Below are 19,287 nucleotides of genomic sequence, written 5' to 3'. Positions count from 1 at the left end.
GCTGTCGCCGGAACCGGGGCCGCGCGGGAGCCGGACGTGACGCTTCTTGCGGCGTCACTGCCGTGCCCGCGGTGGGGGGGTGCGTCCTGAGGGGGACGGAGCTTCTGCGCCCGGGCCTGCGGCTCCGCCCGGCCCGGCCCGGCCCGGGCCTGCGGCTGGGTCCTCCGGGGGAGCCAGCCCTGGCCCCAGCCCTCCTGCTCTTCCCTCTGCCAGACAGCCCCGCCGAGTCCCAGCGCTGACGCCTGGGCGCCCACCTCCTGGGCAGCAAGGACCAGTGGCCCTGGCCCAGCCGTGTGTCCCCCCGCAGCCTCCGGGGACTCCAGCGCTGGGGTTAGGGCTGCTGCCGGTGCAGCAGGACCCTTAGCCGTGCCGCAGAGCGGTGCTGGGATTCCTGGTGGCATCGGTGCACTGATGTGTGTGTGGGGAAGGGTCAGGGCCATGGCCACCTAGAGCTAGCTGTGCGGGGTTTTCCATAAGCAGCCGGGGCTGCCCGTGTCAGCCTGTCTCAGTTTCCACGGGGCTCGAGGTTTCACGGTGCCAGAGCGATTTGCTGACGCAGGATGTCTCACATCCTGCTACAGAAGAAAACCACTTCTAAGTTGGGTAAAACTGCAGCACAAGCCACCGCAGCCACACCTGCCACCCTCTGCCTGCTACCTTCTGCTGAAGAAAGGAAGAGGTTTTAAAGAGGATTTCATCTTCCATGAAGTCTGCTTGCTGGCAGGGGAATTTGGGAAGCAGGAGGGCAGAGCTGTGCTTAACCCTGCACTGGTGGGTGCCCGCCCTGTCAGTATTGGAGCAGGTGCCCTCGTGCCTGTGCAGCAGAGGCTGTGTGGAGCAAGGCCAGCCCTGGCAGTGAGAAAAGCCCAATGCACATGTGTTTTCCAGTTGGGTCAGCACTGGAGCACAATCCATAAGGGAGTGCAGGAAAGGTATCCTTGGTCTGGGCTGGCAGATGTCCCTCTGAAAGGGTTTCATGGAGCTTGTCTCGGGGAGAGTAGACCAAATTGGCAGCAGTACCATCCCAGTCTGGGCCCAGCTCCGCTGGGATGCAGGGTTCCAGCAGTGGCTGCAGAGGTCCTGAGACCGGTTCCCTCCTGGAGCACTTTCCCCAGCCCACAGAGATGCCGAGGCTGGGCAGATCCAGTCGGGTGACCATGATCCAGCAGGGCTGCAGGCAGGGGTGGCTGCCCCCAGGCACAGGGGCAGGTGGGCCCTGCCCCTTGCAATGCCAGCTGGCTGCACCTGGCAGCCAGTCCTGCTCAGTCCCTGCTGTGGTGCTGGGGAAGGGTCTCCCTGCAGTGCACTCCACACGGCCCTGTTCCTGCCACAGGCAGAGCTGGGGGCTTTTTCCAGGGCTCCTCTGCTTTAGGGTGTGGGGGGCTCCCTTCCTGCCTTGAAGCTGGTGGTTTGCCTGAGCAACCGAGGCATTGGTGGCTTTATAACCCTACAGCACCTGTAGGCTCTCCCCAGCCTCCACCAAGAATGAGCAAGAGCCGCCCCATGTGCTTCTGGCCTTTGCACCCGGATGACAACTGGAGCTCCCATACTATGTTTGGTCATCTGATGAGAAGTTAATGTTGAGGGCTGTCACAGTGTGTTCCCACCTGATGACTCCTGTGCCAGGGGGCAAGGAGGGAGCTTCGACAGCGCTCAGAGAAACAATTGGCCACAGGAGCTAAGGGAAAGCTTGGGGACTGCACACAAAGCACGTACTGTCCCATTCAGGTGAAGCAAAAGTAAAGACCTGGGCAAACAGGGAAATTTCTTTAAGCCTGGCTTGGTTCTGTGGCCGCCAGCACTGGAGGCTGTGGCAAGAAGCCACCCTTGACTATGATCTGTCTTTGCCCCACGTCCCCTTTTCCCAGCACGGTGGCTGCTGACGTGTCGGCCCTGCAGTGCTTCGCTGTCGGCAGCCGGGCTGCAGCAGGGGTGGGGGGCACTTTTAGTAGGACTGAGCCCCTGCTTCCCACAGTGGTGTGAGGCTGCAGGAAGCCGGCAGCTGCTGGCATGAGTGAGCCTGGAATATGGGCCAGTCTGCCTTGCAGTGCTGTACCAGCTGCACCTGCCGGGCTTTGGGCTGGGTTTGTCTGTCCGTGTCTGAGCGCCCCCTCCCCAGCACGCTGAAGCCCATAGGTACACGGGGCTCCTGCTGCTGGGTCATAGGTGGGTTCCCAGCTTGGTGTTCCCTGCACACATGTACTCGTGTTCCTGTATGTGTAGCTTGTGTGGAGCCCCGAGTGCCACAAGCACCTTATGGTGCTTGGGCTGTGCAAGGGTGTCTCTGCACCTGCATGGCAGGTGACGGCAGGGTGCTGTCATAGGACAGGTGATGGTAGCCCACGTACCACAGCCCAGAGCAGGGGCAGAACTGGGGTAGGTCGATACGTTGCCAGCATTACAGCGGCTGCTGACAAAGCCAGAGGCAGATAAAGTTACAGAACCCCCCCAGCCACTCTGTGTCTGAGGCTGTACCACAGGACAAGGTCAGGGTGTTCAGGCTGCGCCCAAGTCCCTGCATGCAGCCACAATGAGATGTTGTGTCTGGGAGCTGGAGAGGAATAGAGCTGCTGGAGCCAGCAGGACCCTGTGGAGCACAGCTCCTGGCTGGGCCATGGCAGTGTCAGGCTGGTAGCATCCAGGGAGGAAGGGAGGAGAGGGGATAGAGAGGCTCCAGGGAAAGGGACTGCAGCCTCAGCTTTGGGAGAGGGTGAGGGTGGGTGCAGGGAGGGGGCTGAACAGCACAGCAGAGGGGCTGTGGGCTTGCCCCTGAACTGGCACAGGGTAGTGGGAGGCAGAGCAGGTTGCTGTATGCTAGGTAAACATTCAGGTATCGATTCTGTCCCTCTGGATGTTGCTGCCCGTTACTTCATTTTCTCTGCTGTTTGTGTGGCCCTCTGCCCTTCCTCTGCTGGTCCCCGCTCACTGGCTGCTTCCACCCCGCAGTCCCGCGGGTCCCCCGGGCTGTGGTGCCTGCAGGCAGGGGTGAAACCCTGTCTTGCTCTGTCTCCCACAGACCTCGGGCAGACGGGCAGTTGCATCACTGTTGGGTTTGTGCAGTCTCCGCAACCTGAAAGCCAAAAATTGACCTGATTTTTCCATGAAAGTGGGTTTCTATTGATTGTGTGTGCAGCTGGGCCACACCACACAGTGTGCTCAGTACCAGGGGTGTCTCTCCCAGCCCCAGTGAGCAGTTTGGCTCTGTGCCTGTAGTGTGGGCCCCAGGAATCCTGGCAGGGCAGACCTTGCGAGATGGGAGAGTGCAGCTGGCTCTCAGTAGGGCTGCCGTTTCGCTGGTACACTTCTGCATGGAGCAGCTGCTCCTGCTGTCTCCTGGGGTGTGCTGGTGCCTCTGAGCCATAGCCCCCAAGTCTGAGAGGAGGGTTCATGGTCCTGGCAGACATGGCTGCAGTAACTGCTTCACCCCCCTGCTGCACCATGGCTCGGGGCAGAGGGGTACCAGGGGTCCTGTGAGGTGAGGGAGCACAGTAGCTGCCCAGATCCACACTGGTGGCCCTTCTCTCTGCTCTGTCTGCAGCTGTGCTCGGGGGGGCTGCTGGGACAGCATGTCCCTTCCCTGCCCATGGCACTGTGCCACCCACAGCCAGGTGCTTGCCAGGCCAGGCGTTGTCTTTGGCAGGACAGCGGGGTCAGTGCAGGTCCCAGGCCAGGGGTTTATGTAAGAGTGCGGTGCTTCCTGCCTGCCTGCCCTGCGGCACCCCAGTAAGCCCATGGCGACAAGGGCCCTTTGTCAGCTCCTCTCCCCAGCACCACATGTCACAGGGCCAGGTGCAGTGGCACCTCACCTGCCCTGGCATGGCTGCCAGTGCCCAAAGGAGGCATCCAAAGATAAGGTGTGTGGGTGGGGCAGGCAGCCTGCCTACCAGCTCACCTCCCACCACTGGGATGCGGTCCAGCTCCAGGCCTGCCCCCATCCATATATCCTCTATATAACTCCGTGGGGCACAGCCAGCTCTGCTGTGCATCCAAGGGCCAGCCTGGGCTGGACGGCTGCAGGAACAACTTCCGAGCACGCTGCAGTGGCATTGGGGTGAGTCCTCCCTGCCTGCGGTGTGCCGGGCCCCCCAGGCTGCCCAGTGGGACCGTGGCCCTGAGGGTGGGCCTGGGGCACCACAGCCCCCGTGGCCAGTGGTCCCTGGTGCAGCTCTTCGGGCTGGATACTGGGGTCTGCCCAGCCTGAGTCCCTGCAGCCAGGGTTTAGCACAGAAACTTGCCCTGTACCAGATTTTCTGGGCTGTTCTCAGCATCTCAGTTACCAAGGTGACTGTTTCCTGTGCAATTGCTAATGCTTCACGATCTCGATCATGATCTCTGAGTGACTTCCTTTCCTCCGTAAGGAGCACTAGGACCTGCTCCTGCTTGGGGCTGCCAGAGCCACTGCAGGTACGGAGGATTCAGGTTTAGGTTCAGGTCAGTTTGGGTTCTGCTGCTTTTGCGTTGCTTGTGACACAGTGGATTGTTTTTTACAAATTACTGACGTCGTTTCACTTCTAACCTTTTCTCCTTGGTGGAAGTCTCTCTCCTGAAACAGGGCTAATGGATTTTCCTTGTGTTGCTGCTTTCCAGACAGTTTCTCTCTCAAGCTGCTGCACGCTGACCTGGGGTCGCAGCCCCATGGTACGGACCTCATGGGAAGGCCGGTGCTATTCCCATAGCCTGGCTGGGCAGCTGCCCTCTCCGGGGGCTGCCAGGGCTGAAACAGGCTGGTTTGGCTGGGCTCGTGTCTCGCCAGGCTCATGTTGAAGCACACCCCACCGCCTACTGCACCAGGCGAGAGGCGGGGAGTCTTCTGTGTGCCCCTTGCTTCAGGTGCCCTCGTACCCCTGGTCAGCGCCGGGAGCTCATGGGGGGGTCATGACTCTCACGGGTCTCCTGCTTGGGTTGGCACAGGTATCCCCCGGGTGGGCACGGGCAGGCCCACGCAGGAGAGGCTGTGCTGAGCCCCGGGGCGTGCCCGGTGCTGGCGGTGCCGCGGGCGGGGAGCCCGGAGGGGGTGCCGGGGGTCCGTGCCGGGCCCGGCGCTGCGGCGCGGGGCGGGCGGGGCGGGCGGCGGTGACGGCATCCGGCGGCGCCCGGCGGAGCGGCGGCCGGGCCGGGCCGGGCCGAGGGAGCCGCGCGGGGCCGGTGGCTCGGCCGTCGGGGCGGGGCCGGGCGGCGCTGACAGCTGCGCGGCGTAAACAAGCGGCCCCGCCGGCCGCCCCGGCCGCCCCTGCCTGGGCCGGGTCGGGCTCCGGGGCGGGCGCTCCGGGCGCCCCGCGGTGTGACGCGGCGCCGCCGACAGACGGGCCCGGCCGCCGGCGGGACGGGACGGAGCGGAGCGGGCAGGCCGCGCGGTAAGGACGCGGGACCGGCGCCGACCGCGGGCGGCTCGACCCGCCAGCCCCCGCATTTTGACAGCTGGGGCGGCCCTGCCGGGCGGGACCCGGGCGGCGGCAGCGGGGTCGTGGCCGCTGGGCAGCCCCCGGCTCGGGGCGCTGCCGGCGGGGACGTGCGGGCCCCGCGGAGCCGCGTCCGTCTGCCCGGCGGCACCGGGCAGCGGGTGAGGGGCCGGGGCGGCCGCGCTCGGGGCTGCGGCGGGGGCGGCCAGAGCCGCCGCTGCGAGAGGCCGAGGAGGAGCCAGGCCGCGTCCCGACGAGCCCGCGACCCCGACACGGCCACCGCCGCCCGGGGCTCCGCCGCTGGAGCCGCCCCGCCGGTTCGGCCCCGGGCTGGCTGTCCCCGCTCCAGGCGGTTCTCAGGCGCCGGGTCCGGCGTGGAGGCCTCGCGGGGTCCGGGCTTTTCTCCCGGGGCAAGGTTGTCCCCACGTGGAGCGGTCATCGCTGGAGCGGGGTGGCTGCTGGCGCCGGGACCAGCGAGGTGGGGGAGGCTGCTCGGCTCGGGGGCCGGGTGCTGGTGTGGAGGTCGACCACGGCAGACAGTGTTCCCTTGTCTGTGCTTCTTGCTCTCTCCTCCTGTCGTAGCTTTTTCCCTTCCTTGGGTGCTCTGGAAGCCTTTCCCACGGGAAATTGCCGTGGGCCCTGGCATGGTCTGCACGCGGGGCTCCTGTCCATCCTCCGGCGGGTGCCTCGACGCGGCGGCCCGGCCCGCGGCCGGCTGAGGGGAAGTCTCACTGTGCCACAGTCGCAGCACTGTCTGTGCCGCAGCCTGCGGCGAGGTCTCCGGCGGCTGCCAGGAGCTTTCTCCGCTGGCAGCGCCGCAGGCTCCCGGCTCGCTGTGGCCGGAGGGGGATGGGACTTCTCTGGCCACTGCTACTCTCACCTTTCCTGCTGCCTCTGAAGCACGACCAGATATTCCAAAGCCCTTATGGAGGTCGCCCTGGCACCGTCACGTCATGGGCTCCCTGGCACTGGGTGGATCATTCCCTACTCTGTCCCCACTAACTTCTTGGGTTTGCCCTCCCACGTGGGAGCAATCCCCGGGCATCCCTGGGGTTGTGCTGGAGGTGGCAGTGTGCCCTTTTTCGTGGTCCTGGTTTTCTCCCTGTTGTGAGGATGAGTCATACTGGTGTCACCATGTTGTGCTCCGGAGGAAGGGCACAGCTGAGCTGCTGCTGGTGACAGGCAGTGCAGTGCTTGGCATAGCTGCCAGGCATTGCCTGGCCGATGTCTGTGGAGATGTGGGCCTAGGGTCTGCTAACTGGAGAGCAGGGGCTCCCCCTGGCTTTCCTCCTTCCAGTCTCTAATTTAGCTGAGGTTCCTCGCACAGCGCCTGAGAACATCTACGGTCCCCTCTTCAGACTGGCAGGCTTCCCATCCCAGTTGCTCCTAGCTCTGTGCCCAGATATTCCCATCCCAGTTGGAGCAGGTGTAGTGGAGGCAGGAGCAGTGTCCCTTGCCTTGCCTTTCCCCTCCTTCGGTTCCCTCTCCCCTCCCAGTTGGTTCCCTGTGTTTGTAAGCAAACATTGGGCAACAGGTAAGGTAAACAGCGGCTCAGTGCCAGGGCAGGCATGCCGGGCACCCCGCCGAGCCAGGCGCCTCCTCGGCTGTCTGTGTGCCACAGTGGGCAGCGGGTGACATGTGCCAGGGCCCCCTTGCCCAGTGCCAGAGCCGTGGCTTAGCAAGGTGCAGCCTGCCCTCCCTGGTCTGAGGAGAGGCGCCCTGGGCCTGACTACTGCCTTGTCTCTCTGCAGATCGTGCTGCTGTCCCAGAGGGCCTGTTCCTGTGCTGTTTTGGGCTCAACCCCATGAGGGCTTGGGCTGAGTGGGAACCAGCAGGGTATAGAGGCCAGCACACTTCAGAGTGCTGACACTGGGAGGCCACTGGACCTGCCACTCCTGGGACCCTCCTGCTCCCCGGCTCAAGGAACCCCGATTCTCTGATGGATCTGAGGCCCTGCTCGCTGCTGCTGCTCTGGACTCTGGTGGTTGCCCTTGCTCTCCTGGCTCAGGAGGTGCTGGCCCAGCATATTTACACCAACACCTGGGCTGTGCTTGTTCCTGCGGGGCCCCAGGAGGCTGACAGGCTGGCCAGGAAGCATGGATTCCTTAACCTGGGCCCGGTAAGTCCTCCACTTCCCTCTGCTCATGGAACCAGTGTCCTCTGCTGTGGTCTGGATGGGCGCTGAGCTTGGCCCTGGAGCTGGCTTAGGGGTGCTCTTTCTGGCTGCAGGACCACTGTGTTTGTGCCTGTTTGCTGTAGCCTTCCAGCATCCCCTGCCTTGACTCAAGGGCTGCAATTAACTGGATGGAACCAGAGCCTCCCCCTGCCAGCGGGACGGTCTGGTGGCATGGTGTGGCATAACATGGCATGGCACACTCCCTGCTGGAGGGCGATGGAGGAAAAACCCGTCCCAGCATGAAAGAACTGGACTGGGAGTGCTGTGCGCTGGTGGAGGATGGGAGGGCTCCTGGTTCACGCTGGTGTGAGCTGCAGTGAGCTGCCTCAGCACGGCACGGCCTCGGCTCAGCCAGGGCTGCAGCAGTGCCTCTGGGATGTTCATTGAGCAGGTCTCACGGCAGCCATATGTCCTTGGCCCTAAACTGGCCTTGGCAGAAGGTGTCTCAGCAGGTCCCTGCCATGCTCTGCTTTCCCTGCCCTCAGCCAGGGACTAGGCAGCTCATGTGGCTATGCTGGGGCTGAGCTGGCTCTCCAGGAAGGAAGTGCGGGGTGAAATCCCAGAGGAAATTGCACAACTGGTAGCTGCGGTGTCAGGACCTCACTGTAAGCAGCTGCTGAGAGCCGTGGTGGTGGAAAGGTGGCTGCTGCAGGAGCCAGCGGGGCCTTTTCCTGCCACCTGAAAGGAGCCTTGCAGAAGTGTTGGGGTACACAGGACCCCTGGGACAGGGAGCCCTGAATCCTCTGGGGCTTGTGCCACAGGAGGGAATTGTGGGGGTTGTGACTAGTCCCCACTGAGGATCTCTGTGCTATGGGGGCCATGGCACGGCCTCACATAGGTGCTGTCAGCATGGCAGTGTCTCAGAGCCGATCTCAGGGAAAAGAACTTGTCAGGCCAGAGCTGCCGCTGCGCAGAGGGGTCTGGGAAAGTTGCCCAGGGCATGTGCCACTGGACTGGATCTCTGACAAGACCACTTGGAGTGTGGATGGGGCTGAGGTGCCATCAGCCTGCTCCTGGCAGTGCTTCCTGTTGCACTGTGGTGCCAGGTCCCAGGCCTAGCTGCCAGGGCTGAGGGGCACTGGCTCTGTGGCCGTTTCTTTACCGCTGCAGGGCCCCATGCCTCAGCTGGGAGCCCAGGCCTCTCTGAGGTCTGTCCCAGTGAGCTATAGAGACTTTGCACCAGCTCAACCCTCACCTTCTCCCCACACTGTGGTGCTGCAGCTGGAGGCTGCCTCTCCCAGGCTGCCTCTCCCTGGCTCTCTGGCCCCTCACAGCTGGTGGAGCTGCAGTGAGGCTGTCCTTGCAGACAGAGCCCTGTGTGCTGTGACAGCCTGGGCTGTGGCGGGAGCTCCTGGTCTGAGCATGTTTTCTCCCATTCTGGAGCCTGTCCCGGTGTCTGTGCTGCAGGACAAGGCTTGTCTGGCCCAGGTTTCAAAGAGGGGCCATAGTGACCTGGTGGGAAGAGCAGGGCTGGAAGGAGCCAGGCTTTCCATCTCAGAAGGTTTCTAGGTTGCTACTCTTAGGGTGCATGTCGCTGGGACAGGATGCACAGTCAGGCTGGGAGGGGGGAGACTGGGTGCTTCTGGCAGTGCCGCAGTGAGAGGCCCCCAGGGTCCTTATCTGAGAGGATTCTGGCCTCGGCCTGGGGTCTGGACACTGTCCCTGAAGCAACGCTGTCCTGGTGTACTCCCGGCTCCACTGCTGCCTGCAGAGCCGGGCCAGTGGCACCTCGGGCAGATGGGTGGCAGGGCCCATGACTGGTGCCAGTGGCCTTGAGAATGACCCAGGGGACAGTGTGGGGAGGCAGGGGTCAGCGGAGAGGGTCGGGTGCTGCAGCGGGATGAAAGCATGGGGGTTTGCACCACTGGGATTGTGCAGAGGAGGAGCACACAAGGAAGGGCACTGCTGGTACCTGCTCTGGGCTGTGCTGGCAGGACAGTGCCAGCCTGGCATAGGGTGCTCCTGCCTCCCAAACCACTGGGCTGCAGGTCCAACATGTTGCCCCTCTCCCAGGGCTGTGGGCAGCCTTCTGACCCTGAGGCTGGCTGGAGTGTCCTCAAGTTATCGCAGGAGGTTGGGCAGCAGTGCTGAGCTGGCACTGGCGACACACGGTGCTGGGGAGTGACTCTGCCCTTGCTGAGGACAGGGACTATAGGGATTAGGGTGGAAGCGTGTGGGCTGGCTGGCTCCTGGCTGCCACCACACTGTCACCATCCGACTAATCCAGTTGGATGACCAGGCAGAGCCAGGATCTGTGTGCAGGAACAATTGGGGCTCTGTCTGTACCCCTGGAGGGGGTGAGGGATGCTGGGGGAGGGTAAGCAGCCTGTGCTTTGCATTCCCCCACCAGCCCGTAGCAGAAGCTTTGCACCTCAGCACCTCCTCAAGGGCTCTGAACTGCCAGGCATCCCAGACTGTTCTGAGGGGACACAATGTGCCAGGGGAACAGATCCAGAGTTCGGGGTGAAGTGCATGACCACAACCTGCAGCTGCTGCCCTGAGGCAAAGGGTGCTGCTCAGCCAGGTGCACCTTCCCTCCCTGCTTGGCCCAGGCTGTCCAAACTGTCAGCACATCTGCAGAGCTCTGATAAGCTGGGGAGATTTGTTAGCCACAAACAGACTGTTTTGGGGCAGCCTGAGGTGAAGAAGGACAAGATGTCCTCTTGTTCCTGCAGCCCTCGTGGCCCAGCCATGCGGGCTCCAGCATAGCCTGGGCAGCCGGATCTTGCCTGCAGCTGCTGCCTGGGCTTCCCAGGGGGCTGGGTGGGTGCTCAGCCCCTTCTCCACAGTCTAGGCAGGCTGCTGGGCTAGGAGGCTCTGGGTAGCTGGGGTGGGGCCACTGCATCCGCCAGCCCCAGGATGTGCAGGAAGGGATACGGAAATGACAGTGCTGGAGAGGGTTTGGAGTTTAAAAATAACAGTGACACGGCCTCCTGCCCCAGCTGGGCTGTGCTGGGGTCCCATCCTGCCCCAGCTGGGCTGTGCTGGGGTCCCGTCCTGCCCCAACTGGGCTGTGCTGGGGTCCCAGCCTGCCCCTGTCCTGACTGTACTGGAGTCCCAGTTTGGGAATAGAGCTGGGGTGAGCACAGCCCGGCTCCTTGGCAGTGGGGGTCAGACCCTGCTGTGGTTGGACGCCTGTGTGCCCCCCCGCTCTGCCCCACTGAGCTGGCTGTGCCCCATGTAGAGATGGGGTGGATGCTCTAGTGGGGTGCTTGGTGAGGAGGGCTCTGCCAGTGGCCTGTCCAGGGGTGCAGAGGTGAGTACAGGGGCTGGTGCAGACCCTGCCCTGGCTTGGATCACCTGGGGCAAGGGGCTTGGAGCCCCTGGGACCCTCCTCCAGCAGGAGCTGTTTGGTACTGGGAGAGGAAGCGTGGCTTTGTCTCCTGAGGCTGGTGCCTCACCCAGGCTGGCTTCAAAAGGCCCATCCCTCTCTGCCGCTACTTGCCTTGGGCCTCCCTACTAGGGCAGCAGCCTTTTTGGACAATCTGGGACTTGCAGCCATATGGGGACCCACAGGAAGTGTGGGGAGGCTGCATTTCTGCAGCCCCAGGGTCTCCCCAGCTACCTTGTCACCAACTACCACAGCCTTTCACAGGAGGTCCTGCCCTATGTACCTGGACACAAGCACTAGCTGCCACTCTGGAGTGGGGGGCCCAGCCTGCCCGTGGCAACCCCAGAGCTCAGGATTGCAGGTGTGGGGGACCGGTGAACTGGGGAGACAAGGCTCTCATCTCTGTCCCACGAACGGCATTTTTCTGTTGCAGATCTTTGGTGACTATTACCACTTTCGGCACCGCGGTGTGGTGAAGCGTTCCCTCTCACCCCACCAGCCCTGGCACAGCCGCTTGGCCAGGGAACCGCAGGTACGTGTGGGGGAGGGCCTGGCCTTGGTCCCGGGCACTTCACACGGGCATGTGAGCCAGTGCTGGGCACATGATGGGGCTGAGCTGCCTTAACCATTCCCTGGCAGACCCTGGTGGAAGCCCAGCATGTGTCCAGCAAGGGCAGGGGAGTGGTGGAGCCAGTGCCGCTGGCCTGTGGGCTGCTGCAGTCCCCGGGCCCTGGACAGCCTCTGCTCCTGGGAGAGCTCTGTGTCCTTGTGCATGGGACAAGACCTGCAGGGCGGTGCTGGATCCCAGTGCAGCAGTATGGGGGGGCTTCGGCTCAGGCCCTGGAAGGCATGTGGCACAGTGGCTCTTGGCAGCTCGCAGCTCAGCGGAGCTCAGCGCTCTGATCGTCCTGCTCTGCTGGAGCACAGCCTGTGAAAGGCACGACTGGGTAGGGGGCTGGGAGGCCGGGCTGGGGGCTACTGTAACTCTGGGAGGTTCGATGCTCTGCCAGGCCAGGGCTGTCTGTGAGGGAGAGCCCCTCCAGGTGGGCTCGGGGCAGGGTCCCAGGGAGCTACAGGCATGAGGGGGTGGTGGGGGACCCCATGCCGTCTCTCCCCCAGGTGCAGTGGCTGGAGCAGCAGGTGGCAAAGCGCAGGACCAAGCGAGACATTTTCATGGAGCCCACGGATCCCAAGTTTCCACAGCAGTGGTATCTGGTGAGTGCTGGGTGACAAGGGGAGTGTGGTCACAGTAGTGAGTGTGAGTTTGGGGATGTAGATGTGACACCTCAGGAACTGCTGTCAGGCAGTTGCTGCCAGGCTGGTGGAGAGGAGAAAGAGAAAGGAGAAGGCCTGAGGCTGCCACCCAGTGCTGTGTGAAGGGTGCACCTCAGGGAAGAGACTGCTCACAGAGCTGTGGCTCCCTGCCAGGAGGCTGGGAGGGCCCAGGGCTGAACTAGAGTGGTGCAGCCCTTTGCCTGGCCCAGGAATGGGTCTGTGCCCCTATCTGCATCCTGGAACTCAGGCACAAGCCTGATCTCTACAAAGGGAGCCTTGTCTGTGGGACGCAAGCATAGCCTAGGGCTCAGTCTTGCTTTCAGAGCAACCTTCCTTGGCTTGCTGTGCCCAGCCCTTTGCCTGGGCCACCAGGGTTCCTCATCCCCATCCACAGCAGAGCAGAGTGAGGACGGGGGGGGCTTTGGTCACATCCCCACTACAGTGCCCATGGCTGGGCCCAGCTCCTAGTACCAGGGTTTCTCTTGGCAGTACAACACAAACCAGCGGGACCTGAATGTGCGTCAGGCCTGGGAGCAGGGATACACAGGCAAGGGCATCGTGGTGTCCATCCTGGATGATGGCATTGAGAAGAACCACCCTGACCTGGAAGCCAACTATGTGAGTGTGGGTAATGCCACAGGGTGGAGTGCTACAGGAGCTGGTCTGGGTGGCTGTGTCTGCACAGGGCAGCCCTGGAGCTGTGAGGGGCAGGGGTGATGCCCGCCATGGTGGGACATGGAGGTGGGACTGGAGCCTGCCCACCCTGCACAGACAGGCTGTGGAGCACAGTTATGGAACGAGGGCAGTGGGGCTTGGTGGCCCAGGTAGACAGTGTCCAAGTGCCCAATTTGTCTTCCAGGACCCTGGGGCGAGTTTTGATGTCAATGACCAGGACCCAGACCCACAGCCCCGCTACACGCAGATGAACGACAACAGGTGAGGCAGGAGGGAGCAGCGGGGATGCAGAGCTTGGGTGCGGCAGGGACTCAGTCCAGTGCCACCCCCTGTGGCCTGCGGGAAGCTGTGGGGGCTAGCAGCACACTTCTGCCCCATGGGGAACCCCCTGACTCCCTTTCCGACATGAGCAGCTTCCTTTGTCTGCCCTTTGCTGATGCATGCCGTTGAATGCCCTGGCTCTGGAGCGGGAGGGCAGGTGGAGAAGCCTCTGTTGGCCACCTGGTTCGGGGGCACAGGAGGCAGCCTGGGTGAGGATTGCTGGGGCTGTAGCCAGTGCCCACCCCTGTACTCCTTGCACCCCTTATGAGTGTGCTGTGTCATGTTTTGGCTGCAGACATGGCACGCGCTGCGCCGGGGAAGTGGCTGCTGTGGCAAACAATGGGATCTGCGGTGTTGGTGTGGCCTACAATGCCAGGATCGGAGGTAGGTGCTGCCCTGCCCTGTGCTGGGCCCCGCAGGTGCTGAGGGCCCGTAGGAGCAACTGAGCCAGGAACCTCAGCACTGCTGGCTGGAGCAGCCCTGTCACAGCCCGTGGCACAGGTGACAACAGGGGTTGGAGGGTTCTCGCCAGCGGCACTGTGGCCACCCTGCCCTGTCCAGTCACCTGTGACGTCTGCTCTCTGGCCCTAGGCGTGCGCATGCTGGATGGGGAGGTGACTGATGCTGTGGAGGCCCATTCCCTGGGCCTCAACCCCAACCACATCCACATCTACAGTGCCAGCTGGGGCCCTGAGGATGATGGCAAGACTGTGGATGGCCCGGCCCGGCTGGCAGAGGAGGCTTTCTTCCGTGGGGTCAGCCAGGTAAGCAGGAAGGTTTGCCAGGGGTCACTGGCCTGGCTCCTGCCCCTTCCCCCCCAGGTCTCCCTTTCTCTGCCTGCCCTGGTCATTATCCTGGCCCTCCCAGGATGAGCTGTCTTCCAGTGCATATCCAGGATCAGGCTCTGTTGGTTTTTCTTGTTCTTCCTGTGCACTGGCTTTGAGTCAGGACTCCTCTCAGCTGGTGTTGTCTCACCTTTCCCAGCAGCCCTGCACTCCCCAGTGGGAGGGCTCCTGTGAGGGACAGTCTCTCCCAAACCCTGTACTGGTTCTTGTCTGGTTTCGTGCCAGCTGTTCGCCCTCACTTCCTCTGCCTGTCCTCCCCCACTATCCCCATGTGCTGGCAGTGTCGCCTGCCTGGGGAGCTGTGTTGTGTTGTGCCCGGGATTCCCTACAGAGACACACCGGCAGTGCTGTGCCGGCTCTGTCGCACCCGCTGCAAAGGGAGCTGCCACGTTTGGGTGCCGAGCCTTGTCTGGGATTGTGCCATGGGCTCCCTCAGCACTGCCAGGTGCTGCAATCCCACGCAGGCGGAGTCAGCCTGGGTGACTTCCGAGAGGAAGAAGACTTGGGCTTTTGGAAGCATTACATTGGCAGGGCCTCCTGCCACCTGGTGTCTCACCCACTGGGGCCGCCTGGAGCCTCTGTCGAGGCTGTGACCAGGGTGTCCTGGTGTCCCCTGTGTCACAGCTGCATCCGCTCAGTCTTTTCCACTCAGGCTGCAGGAACCCTGGGACTGGTACTATCCACTTGTCCCCAGCTCCAGCCTGGGGCTTCCTGCCTGCAGCAGTGCTGGTGCTGGCCCTCACCCTCTCTCTCTTGCTAGGGCCGAGGGGGGCTGGGCTCCATCTTCGTCTGGGCGTCTGGGAACGGGGGCCGCGAGCACGACAGCTGCAACTGTGACGGTTACACCAACAGCATCTACACGCTGTCCATCAGCAGCACCACACAGTACGGCAACGTGCCCTGGTACAGCGAGGCCTGCTCTTCCACCCTCGCCACCACGTACAGCAGCGGCAACCAGAACGAGAAGCAGATTGTGAGTGGGGGCTGCTGCTGTCTGCAGGCCTAGAGCTCTGGGGGTGGGATGGGCCTGCAGCACCTCCCACCCCGGCACTCTTCCTCACAGGTGACGACTGACCTCAGACAGAAATGCACCGAGTTGCACACTGGGACGTCAGCCTCGGCACCCCTGGCTGCTGGCATCATTGCCCTTGCCTTGGAAGCCAAGTAAGGGCAAGACAGAGGGGGCTGGACAGGGGTGGCTGTGCCAGCCCCACATGGCGGTGGCACCTGGACACAGACCTATATGGGGCCAGCAGTAGCTGGCACTGACCTGAGCCCTGTGTCTCCCTGCAGCAAGAACCTGACCTGGCGGGACATGCAGCACCTGGTGGTGCAGACCTCAAAGCCAGCTCACCTCAATGCCAATGACTGGGTCACCAATGGTGTTGGTCGCAAAGGTACCAGGGTGCTGGGGAGGGACCCGGGGCTCCCATTCCCACCTGCACCACTAGCCTGGGGGTGCTGGGGCAGAGTGCTCTGGCAGCCCTGGCGGGTGGAGGAGGCATGGTGGGCACGCAGCATGGCTTGGCAAATGTCCCCCACTGGGTACCCTCAGGAACGTGCCCTCTTTGTCCACAGTTAGCCACTCCTACGGCTATGGCCTGCTGGATGCCGGGGCCATGGTGAGCCTGGCCAAGAACTGGACCACAGTGGGACCTCAGAGGAAGTGTGTCATCGATATCCTTGCAGAGCCCAGGTAAGGCTGGTGAGCCTGCAAGGGCATCACCCGGTGTTTGTCCCACACAGGAACTTGGGAGCCTCTGGGCTCAGCCTCAGAGCAGGGGCTGAGCTGCTGCTGAGACCCCCAGAACATCCTCCTGAGAGAGCCTGGGGAGAACTGGGAAGGATACCTCCAGCTGTCCAGTACCAGTGTCGGCTGCTGAGCCTGCCCACTGTGGGGCTGGGCTGGCGGGTGCAGGCAGGCTGGGGCGCTGCAGTCGGGGCACAGCCAGCACGAGTCATCCTGGACAGAGGGGCTTTTCAGAGGACAGACAGAAGCTCCTTTGACTCCTGCTTGACTGCTGCCGCCACAGCACATGTGCAGTCTTGTGTGCGTCTGGGGCGCTCCCTGGGGGCACCTGGGCATGGAGGGAGCCAGGGCTGGTCCCTGCCCTGACCTCCTGGGTATGAAACCAAGGGGGGATGCAGTGGGCACATCCTGCGCTGGCCCCAGGGCCGGCACCGATGGGGAGAACAGCTGTATGCCAGCACCAGGATGGGCAAGGCTGGGCCCATCCTGTCCCTGGCCATGCTGTGCAGGGTGTAGCTGGCCTGTGATGTGTGAATAAAGGGCTCATTCAGGGCTGGAACGGGGTGGTGGCTGGGGAGGCAGCTCTGGGAAGCACAGAACTCCTCGTGCCCCAGAGCTGGGGCACTGTCGGCACCCATTAGGAAATGGCACGGAGATGCTGCCACTCCCATCCACTGCAAGGTTGATTCCTGCTCCAGCTGCCCTGGCGCACAATGCTTAATCCCCGGGACAGCCACAGAGCCCCACAGTGGAGAGTAGGGACTGGGGCACCCTGTCATGTCCCTGTGTTCTGGGACTGGCCTCATTCATGCCCCACCTCGGCAGGGACATTGGGAAGCGCGTGGAGGTACGACGGAAGGTGGACGCCTGCCTGGGGAAAGCCAACTACATCAGCCGGCTGGAGCACGCGCAGGCCAGGCTGACCCTGTCCTACAACCGGCGTGGGGACCTGGCCATCCACCTGGTCAGCCCCATGGGCACCCGCTCCACCCTCCTGGCTGCCAGGTAGGTGCCAGGCTGTGGGGTGCTCCAGGCTGGCCCCCGGCCTAGGCTGGCACAGGTGAGTTTGGGATATGTTGGCACCCACATCTTGACCCCATCACCCAGGCCCCACGACTTCTCGGCTGATGGCTTCAATGACTGGGCCTTCATGACAACACACTCGTGGGATGAGGACCCCTCTGGGGAGTGGGTGCTGGAGATTGAGAACACCAGTGACGCCAACAACTATGGTAGGGCTGGGCCTCCCGCTCCACTGCCTCCTGAGATGGGAACTGTGGTGGTACCCAGATTCACCCCTCTGCTCCCAAGCTGAGTGGCTGATGGTTTGGGTGACCTGGCTGGGGAGAGGCTGGATTTGGGCATGTGGGATGGGCAACAGGTGACCCCATGCTAGCTGGCCTGACCTTCCTGCTCCACGGGCAGCCGTGTGCAGGGGCATGGCCCCGTATCAGGAACTCTCACAGGTAGTGCACACAGCTCTACTGACCTCTGGCAGCTGTGGAGGGGAGCACTGTGAGCCCCTCCCTGTCTGTCCCAAGCATGGGTGGTCTCGCGTGCACCTCAGTGATCCTCACCCTGCATCGTTGCAGGCACACTGACCAAGTTCACACTGGTGCTGTATGGGACGGCCACCGACTCCCCCAGCCTCTCCAACCAACTGGAGAGCAGTGGCTGCAAGACCCTGACCCCCAGCCAGACCTGTGTGGGTGAGTGTGGAGCTGGTGGGGAGGGGACGGGGGGGCCAAGGCGACTGCCAGCCCGTGCTGACCCTACCTGTCCTGTCCTGCAGTCTGTGAGGAGGGGTACTACCTGCACCAGAAGAGCTGCCTGAAGCACTGCCCTCCTGGCTTTGCACCCGGCGTCCAGAGCACTCACTACAACTTGGAGAACAGCGTGGAGCCCATTGCGCCCCATCTCTGCCTGCCCTGCCACCCCTCCTGCGCCACCTGTGTGGGACCCGGCCCCAACCAGTGCCTCACCTGCCCCGCGCACTCCCACTTCAGCAGCCTGGACCTCTCCTGCTCCCACCAGACACAGAGCAGCCGTGCATCCCCTGCCCTGGCAGATGGCGAGGGGCCGGCTGAGGCCCCCTCTCCAGTCAACCTCCCCGTCCTCATCGCCAGCCTCAGCTGTGTCCTCATTGTTGTCATCTTTGTCACCATCTTCCTGGTGCTGCAGGCACGCTCGGGCTTCAGCCTGCGGGGCGTGAAGGTCTATGCCCTGGACAGCGGGATCATCTCCTACAAGGGGCTCCCCTCCGACATCTGGCAGGAGGAGGGCCCCTCCGAATCGGACGGTGAGGATTACGAGGCCCACAGTGAGAGGACTGCCTTCATCAGAGACCAAAGTGCCCTTTGATGAGCCCTCCTGCCCCTCCCTCCTCCCTGCCCAGCACCATGGGACCAGGGCAGGTGAGGCCGAGGGGCACAGACTCTGCCCCTGTCCCCTTCCTGCACTGCAGCAGCCCAGGGCTCCCACTCGCTGGCACTATCCCTCTGCCCCAGCCTGGGTGGCCTGGCACGGCCCTGCTGGCACCATCTCCAGCATAGCACTGTCCCAGTCTTGCACCATCTCTCCTGGCCCTGCATCCATTCTGTACCACATGCTGGGATATTTGGTGGCAGTGGGGCCATGGGTGGGCAGCATGTGGGGTCTTTGGATTGCCGTGGCTCAAGGTGGGCTGGCTGGAGCAGGGATGGCTCTGCCCCCCCAGGGCTGAGCCTAGCCCATGGCATGGTGTCCCCCTGCCCCTGCCACACTTGGCATGACAGGCTGCGTCCCTGGCTTGGTCCATTGTGTCCTGACTCCCTGCCACCTGGCTGGACCTGTCCGCCTCCACCCGTGCCCTTCAACAGCAATAATGGCCAGGCCTCAGCTGCTGCTGCCTGCTTGCCCACTCTACCCATCCCACCATGGCTGCCTGCAGTGGGCAGGAGCCCTGGCACTGGGGAGTGTGGGGCCAGGCACCACCTTCCCTCGTGCCTGTGGTGCAGCCCACAGCCTGGGCAGGGACCCCTCGCACAGACCCTGCTCTGGGAGGCTGCCCCAGGCCCTTGTGTTCTGACCTCAGGCAGGGCTCAGGCAGTGCTGGTGCCAGCACTGCCCCAGCTCTGCCTGCACCCCACCTGTGCCAGGCAGCGCCTGGCGTCCCTGCAGCCCCGCCCCCCTGATGTGCCTTGCCCCCATTTGGTGACAATCCGTTCTGCTCCCCCCTGGAGCCCCTTCCCTCGCTGCCCCTTCCCCGCGGGCTGGGGGCTGGTGCCGCGAGCCCCTTTGCCGTCCGCCGCCACACACCGGGGCCGTGGCACGGGCTCCCACCCGCGCCAGCCACAGATGGAGCCGCTGGCTGGGGGCCACAGGACTATTTTTCTATAACAACTTTTTGGTGCACAGTAATTTTTTCTTGTAATTTAATCAGCCGGGAGCTGTCTCCTGAGCCTGTTTTTAATTTAATGGATGTGGATATAACGCTAGAGAGACTGAGTTATTAAATGTTCAGAACTATGCAAACC

The 19,287-nt window shown here is 63.2% G+C and overlaps 1 protein-coding gene across 1 annotated transcript; it reads left to right on the top strand.

Annotated features, from left to right (window-relative positions):
* Nucleotides 1-5,099: 5,099 nt before the first annotated feature.
* On the top strand, nucleotides 5,100-19,285 carry FURIN (furin, paired basic amino acid cleaving enzyme). Its single transcript, XM_050309986.1, has 16 exons — nucleotides 5,100-5,354; nucleotides 7,151-7,518; nucleotides 11,340-11,438; nucleotides 12,026-12,121; nucleotides 12,671-12,799; nucleotides 13,041-13,117; nucleotides 13,473-13,561; nucleotides 13,769-13,941; nucleotides 14,783-14,995; nucleotides 15,086-15,186; nucleotides 15,316-15,419; nucleotides 15,601-15,718; nucleotides 16,598-16,777; nucleotides 16,880-17,004; nucleotides 17,365-17,481; nucleotides 17,565-19,285. Exons 2-16 carry the CDS (start codon nucleotides 7,339-7,341, stop codon nucleotides 18,131-18,133), a joined length of 2,370 nt encoding a protein of 789 aa, XP_050165943.1. The 5' UTR covers nucleotides 5,100-5,354; nucleotides 7,151-7,338; the 3' UTR covers nucleotides 18,134-19,285.
* Nucleotides 19,286-19,287: the final 2 nt, after the last annotated feature.

Source organism: Myiozetetes cayanensis, unplaced genomic scaffold (genome assembly GCF_022539395.1).
Source record: "Myiozetetes cayanensis isolate MyiCay16 unplaced genomic scaffold, myiCay2020 scf14, whole genome shotgun sequence".
Classification (NCBI taxonomy): domain Eukaryota; kingdom Metazoa; phylum Chordata; class Aves; order Passeriformes; family Tyrannidae; genus Myiozetetes; species Myiozetetes cayanensis.
This window is presented reverse-complemented; position numbering and strand designations above follow the sequence as displayed.